The following is a 6,631-nucleotide window of genomic DNA, read 5'->3' as shown; positions in this document are numbered from 1 at the left end:
CTGCAGTGACATTTTTATTTTTTTGTTTTAGTGCTTTGATTTCTGAACTTCCATCAGCAAGAAAAGGGAACATGTTCCCTGATTAGTCTCCTATTTATCATAATGTACATGGTAGACTGACATCATTTCACTTCATGTTGCTGTCAAATCCGCAACAGCTCTTAGCATGTACATGGAAATGATAAGTAAACCCATTATCTTTAGGTTTAGACTGCATTTATTTGAAAAACTAACACAGCTGCACCTCAGGAGAGCAGAAGTGTTAGATTTTATTTGTTTTTATTACTTTTTTTTAATTGATTTTGGGTTCGGGAAGGCTTTCCTTATTTTAATTTGTTTTCATTGTGTAAAATGCTTAGTTTGATTAGTTTCACGATTTATTTCTGTAATCTGTCAGGAGGAAAATTTTTAGATATTCAGCTATTACAGCACAAATCCAATGCGGCATCTCAGCCTCACTAAGTACGACCAAACTGCCAAAGACTTAAACAAGACACAGCACTGTGCAAAAGACTTGAGTCGCCCTTTGCTTTCTTTATATTTTGCTTTTAAGCAGCCAAACTTCTTGATCTCTGTTCTTGAGGCTTTCTGAAGGTCTTTCAGTTGTTATTTACACCTCAGGGATGCATCTGGCTCTTCAGTTCATACACCTACTCGTCAGTTTCATCAGAAATCTTTTTCACTGGAAGGATGTCTGTGAAGAAGATCTATTTTCCTAGCAAAGTAGAAAGAAATAAGGGTATCTCAAGACGTTTGCACTGTATTGTAGCGTTTTTGGATTATTTGTTATTTTATACACAGTAAGTTTTTACTGTTGTTACAGTTTACTACATTTATGTTGACACTTTGACAACATATATTATAATAAAAAATATATATATACGCATTTCTTCTATTAAATATTTGCTTCTGTAAAGTTCAATAAATCCAAATATTTGTTAGATTCGGGGCATAAGTTCAAAACGCTGTTTATTCTTCCATCGGTAGGCGGCAGTGTTGTCGTGCAGCGTGTCTTCTTCTTCGTCGCCGTCGCTCCTTTAATGACGTCGTAAGTGCGCGAGTCAAACGTAATTGTTACCACAGCGGCCTGTGTGTGTTTTCACCTGCTCGCTGTAATTTTTCTCTTTGGTGGAGGATTTGTCTCTACAGTCCATCACCATCATGAAACTAGTCAGGTAAGCAGAGTCTGGAATGCGCCATTTAACGAACAGGTGAACGTGGGATGATGGAGTGAGGGTGCTGCGGCTGGATGGGTTTAGATGGAAAGCGGAGAAGAGGAGGATAAGATATGAGCGGGAAGCATCGGGCCGAATGAATGGAGGCTGTCCGGAGTTACAATGCTCACACTCGTAATTAAAATACACCTGCAGTATTAACCCTGACGCTCGGTAGTTGAAATTAGCTCTATGCATCGACGATTTTTAAACATACTTTGGTTCGTGGACGTTAGCAGACTCGCAGGCCCGGCCTTGGTTAACCTGCTACTCAGCGAACGAAATGAACGTAACCTAAATGTTTAGTAGCAGGAGTACAAAGCTAGTCCAGTATTTGTTTTAGTTATGGCGGTTAAATCTGGAGGGTTTCAGCGGGTTTTCATATGGTCATCTCACTCCTGGGGTGGTTTTGTTTTGCAGCTGAAAGCTATGCAGCTAGTAGCTAGCTTGAGGCTAGTTTGTGGTTCATTTCCAGGCTGAACTCAAACATAGATGTTCGTCTTCTTCCACGATGCCCACAGGTTTTTGATGAAGCTCAGCCATGAGACGGTTACCATCGAGCTGAAGAACGGCACCCAGGTCCACGGCACCATCACAGGTAGGACTCAGCTGGAGGTGCCTTAACGCTTTTATTAGTTGTGCTGCAGTTTATTAGCTACACTAAGCTAATTCAGTCCACTAACACTGCTGTAGTTCAGTTGTTTCAAAGTAATTTTAATGTAACGGTGGCCTGTAGGGCTCATTTTCAAGCCAACACCCAATTCTACCTAAAGCTAGAGTCCTGTGGAAATACTGGGAAATGTGTATAGATAGATAGATAGATAGATAGATAGATATCTCTAACTCACTTAAATATAAGCAAAGTATGCAGGTCCCAGGTTTGTGATTAATCATTTTAAAGATCAATAAACTGGTTTTAGCTGAATGTAACTTTCCCAGCTCCCTCTTTTGGTAAATACAGTGAGCATCACAAAAAGTGAGGTTTGTTCCATAGTCTTCTTATGCTTGTGTATTCCCTTACATGTCCCAATAATACTTCAGTGGGAAAGCACTATTAAGTCCTCCTGTGCATTGTACTTCTTCGCTGCTGTTTTCAATTTCTTAATAAAAGAATAGCAATCATAGCATCAGTATAAGGATTTATAGATGTCACTGAATTCCTGGAAGGAGTTTGCAGAAATTATCGAAATGGAAGACGGGGGATATACAAAGGAGGAAGTGGGGGGGAAAAAACAGATCTAACCTCAACAAAGAGTTGTAACCTAAGATATTTTATTTGTTTCTATCAGCTGGCACTGCTTATGAAATGCTGGGATATGACCGCACTGTAATTAGCACATACTGCACCACACACAGCATAAATGTTATAGGACCTAGAAAGATTTCCCACAGAACTCTAAATCAGATAAAACTGTTAGCTTTGCTAATTCTGTGTACTGCGTGACTTCATGTCATTACTCTCCACTGTTAAATGTGCTCCAGTGCAGCCCTCCATAATCCAAACTGCACAGTAGTCAACATAGATGATGCTGTGTTTGTGGGAAGGAAGTAACAGCGGTGTTCACCAGGAATGTTAGAAACACAACAAAGTAATGATGTGCAAATGAAGCATAGAACCAGTACTGAGCCAATTCATCAGTTGCATTGAAAATGGGTTCATTCATTCATTCACAGCTTTGTTTCAGTGACATCTAGTGGTGGAGAAGGAGTCAGCAAAACAATGTGTCGATAATCATGTGCTGATTGTAACAAGGGTTTGTTTGAATGATATAAATACAATTTTGCAAAGGCGGTCAGTTGATTCTGTAAACTTATGTAATAGTTGGAAGGAGGCGTGCTTTGGGAAGCCCAGGATGTGCTGGGATGGTAAGGTGTGCTTATGTACAGGGGATTTGAAGATTTTTATTGAGAAACGATATTTTTTTCCACCATTGTTAGACTGACCTGGCTTCTTTTGCTATTGACAACTTTACAGCTTTCGAAAACACATTCACATGGTTCTGATGAAGGGTTACGAAGCATCTCTCGTTGCATAGCAGTATAAACTTGTTTGGACCAGTCATGTGATTTCAGTCAGGTCCACACCGAAGCAGATGTCACTGATCAAGTGTTTGGTGTTGTTGTTTTTCCTCGCACCGATGCGAGCTTTAAAGCAACTTGTATTGGAGCATTAGTGTCATACAGTCATCCACTACAATACAGAAAAAGCACAAAGTACAGACTGTGGCCGCAGATTATACTTTCCCTAGTTTTTAAACACTTTAGCTGTTTATGTCATAACTTCGCCCTTCTCCACGGTTGGCTGGTTGATCAACAGCACATGTGGCCCACAGACAACCTCCTTTGACACGTGCGCCATCTGACAAGAGACGCTTGCTTGTAGGTAGATGAGCTATCCACGTAATAACAACACACCACCTATAAACCTTAATTTCAGCATTTGTCTAAACCGTGTCAGTGATGACAGTCTTCCCTTCTTCCTTCACAGCCATTGGATAAAAGACAGACTTTAGACAAGTGCTTGTATGATGTACAGTGATGAGGGACGTGAGAACGACTGACACAAAATGCAGTGTAGACCCACAGAAAGTGGGCATCTGGTCACCCTTCTTCCATTGTGATTCAAGTCGTCCGCAGTAAAACACTAACAGATTGATGCCTTACAGTTACTGGACTGTTGGCAAATATGTTTGCATTCAGTGCTGACATTTTAGGTTTCTATGTAAAATATTAAAGGAGCTGGGAATAGCTGAAAGATTTAAAACTGCATTTTCTTTATCTGCTTGTCAGACCAACTGAACAAAAAAAAGGGCAGCAGTTACACTGCAGGTGAAATAATAAAGGATGTTCATATAGTACAGTTTAGTTGTAGTTGTCTACACTGAAGCACACAGTTGGAGGATGGAAGTCAGAACAGTCGAGAACAGATGTTTCTACACTCATTTGGACTCGCTCAGAGTCTTACTTCCATCTACTGTATTCAGTTTTTAAGATTTTTCTTTCCTTTCCTTTCTGTAGGTGTTGATGTGAGCATGAACACCCACCTGAAGGCGGTGAAAATGACCCTGAAAAACCGGGAACCCACTCAGCTGGAGTCACTGAGTATCCGTGGCAACAACATCCGCTATTTTATCCTGCCGGACAGCCTCCCGTTGGACACCTTGTTGGTCGACATCGAGCCAAAGATCAAGTCCAAGAAGCGAGAAGCAGGTGAGGAAGTGTTTGCTGTGCAGCTGGGGGGAGGCGATGTCATTCTCTGAGAAATGCCCCACAGCTGCTGGCTGACCTGGCTCTTTTTGTTGTCTTTAAAGACTTTTTTTGTACCCACGGGGTTGTTTTATAAGTGTAATTTCCCAACACTTTTTACATGCATGACGCTTCACTCATTATTGACTGGTGAAATGCAAATTTATATTTGTCTCGTGTGGACAAAGGGTCACACGTCACATGATCCCAGTATCCGTACGGCAGCTTTTCATGTTCTTTGGAAAAGTTAAATCTGGAAGCTTTGTGCAGAAAAGCAAACGAGGGCTGTGGGTGTGGGAGCGTAGCGGCCTTATGCACGATCGCTGTGTGATGTTTTCAGTTGTTCCATCCCGCCGTTGTTGAAGCTGTGGTGTTTTGTTGTTGTTGGGGTGTTTTTTTTCCCCTGAGTTGTGAAAGCATATAGGAACACACTAGCTATTCATGCGCATCTAAAGTTTGAGCATAAATGAAAACAGTCCCGTGCTGACGTCACAGTTGGTGCAAGCAATGACCAGTACGTCTATCTTAACAATAACATAATATGCCTCAGAGGCATTTCCACTGATGTCCTCTGTCACATCTGAAGCTCTCGCTCACTCACTGCTCATACCTGTTTCCAGTAGGTTTTTAATTGGGCACAGCTCTCTTTTGTACAAGTTGTGCAGTCAGATTCTTATAGTCCCTGGTCTCTTCCACGTAAACATGTGGTCTGCAATAGAAATGTTAAACAGCCCGCTTTGAAATCGCATAGGTGCTCAGGGTTGTTTCAGTGATCACATTTGTTCACTTCTACAGTATTACGTTTATATTCTCAGGGCCTGTGTTTTTAAATTTGTGTATAGGAAGTTTTTCAGAGTTGATGCAGTTTTAAGCTGTGGTATCAAATTGATCTTAAACAGGGCTTTTTGTACTCAGGCCTGTTGTACACTCTGTCCTGCTGTAGTCACGGGAGCATTGAGCCCAGAAAATGTCAGACACTGGCTGTTATATGGTCACCTTAAGAAATGGAAATTGATTTGTGCTGAGTTATCGTTGGTGTGAGTTTCAGCAGGGTTTGTGAGAGTTTGTCTTCACAGCATGAGATGACCAGACACAAAGTTAATACTGATAAACATATATATATAAGGATATAAGGATGATGGATTTAAACACCAGTCAGTATGGCTGAATTTATACTCGCCACAGACCTGTAGCCTTTATTCAGTCTCTAATATCTTCCATTTACCACACCGAACAACATACATGTGCATCTTTAAACATGTGACAGAAAACTGGTTCGCCTGTTTTTGTTCTTCATATTTACTCTTACTGTACTTTAGAGCCATTGTGAGGCCCTGAAATTATGCTGCTGCTCAAAGAAATGTTACTCCTGTTCAAATAAATGTATTTACACTTTCTATTACATATATTAAACATTACCTAAACCACAAGTAAATCAGGATAAGTGCTCAGATTTAAATTAAATAGGGTAGCACAGATTTGATTTTAAGCTATGCATAAAATAGCCTTATGTTTATAGTAACATAGCAACTAAACACATGCAGGTGAATGTTTGTGACAAATCTGTTGCTCTCTCCTCAGTGGCTGGACGGGGGCGAGGCAGAGGGCGAGGACGTGGCAGAGGAAGAGGAAGAGGACGGGGTGGACCAAGGAGATGATCCAAAAGCCTTAAAGCTGCATCTCACCATCCACTGTTTGTACAGGATTTTTTTTTTTTCCCCAATTTGCTCAAAGGAAACAGTTTGTGAATTTCAGTGTGTTTTTCATTATTTTGTACATTAAAAATGTTCCTCATTAAGAGGATAAACTTGACTCCAGTGCATTATTACAACACCTATGTGACAGAGGTTCAGGTTAAAAAAATTTCTTTATTTACAAGATTGAATAAAGTTTCTTTGTACAGAAATGTCTTAATTATCATGATTTTAACAGAAACTTAATTTGAAGCACTCAAAACACAACAGATTATGTTGTGAGAGGGGTCCAAATCTGAAGAATATTTTTTTTTTTTTTTTTTTTATAAAATGGCACACAGTCTTACATTTTGTTATGTCTTATATATGGTAAATAAAAAGGATCTAAATCTTGGCTATTCAGCTGCCAATAATGTAAGTAAAAATAAAATTAGGTACACATATGGAGGCTAAGCTCTTGAAGAGGTAATATCAGCA

General features: G+C 40.1%; 1 protein-coding gene across 1 annotated transcript; it reads left to right on the top strand.

Annotated features, from left to right (window-relative positions):
- The first annotated feature begins 1,019 nt into the window (after positions 1-1,019).
- Positions 1,020-6,272, top strand: snrpd1 (small nuclear ribonucleoprotein D1 polypeptide). The gene is made up of 4 exons (XM_031729462.2): positions 1,020-1,175; positions 1,736-1,812; positions 4,233-4,424; positions 6,042-6,272. The coding sequence occupies exons 1-4, from the start codon at positions 1,162-1,164 to the stop codon at positions 6,116-6,118; spliced, it is 360 nt and encodes a 119-aa protein (XP_031585322.1). The 5' UTR covers positions 1,020-1,161; the 3' UTR covers positions 6,119-6,272.
- Positions 6,273-6,631: the final 359 nt, after the last annotated feature.

Source organism: Oreochromis aureus, linkage group 22 (genome assembly GCF_013358895.1).
Source record: "Oreochromis aureus strain Israel breed Guangdong linkage group 22, ZZ_aureus, whole genome shotgun sequence".
Taxonomy (NCBI): Eukaryota; Metazoa; Chordata; class Actinopteri; order Cichliformes; family Cichlidae; genus Oreochromis; species Oreochromis aureus.
This window is presented reverse-complemented; position numbering and strand designations above follow the sequence as displayed.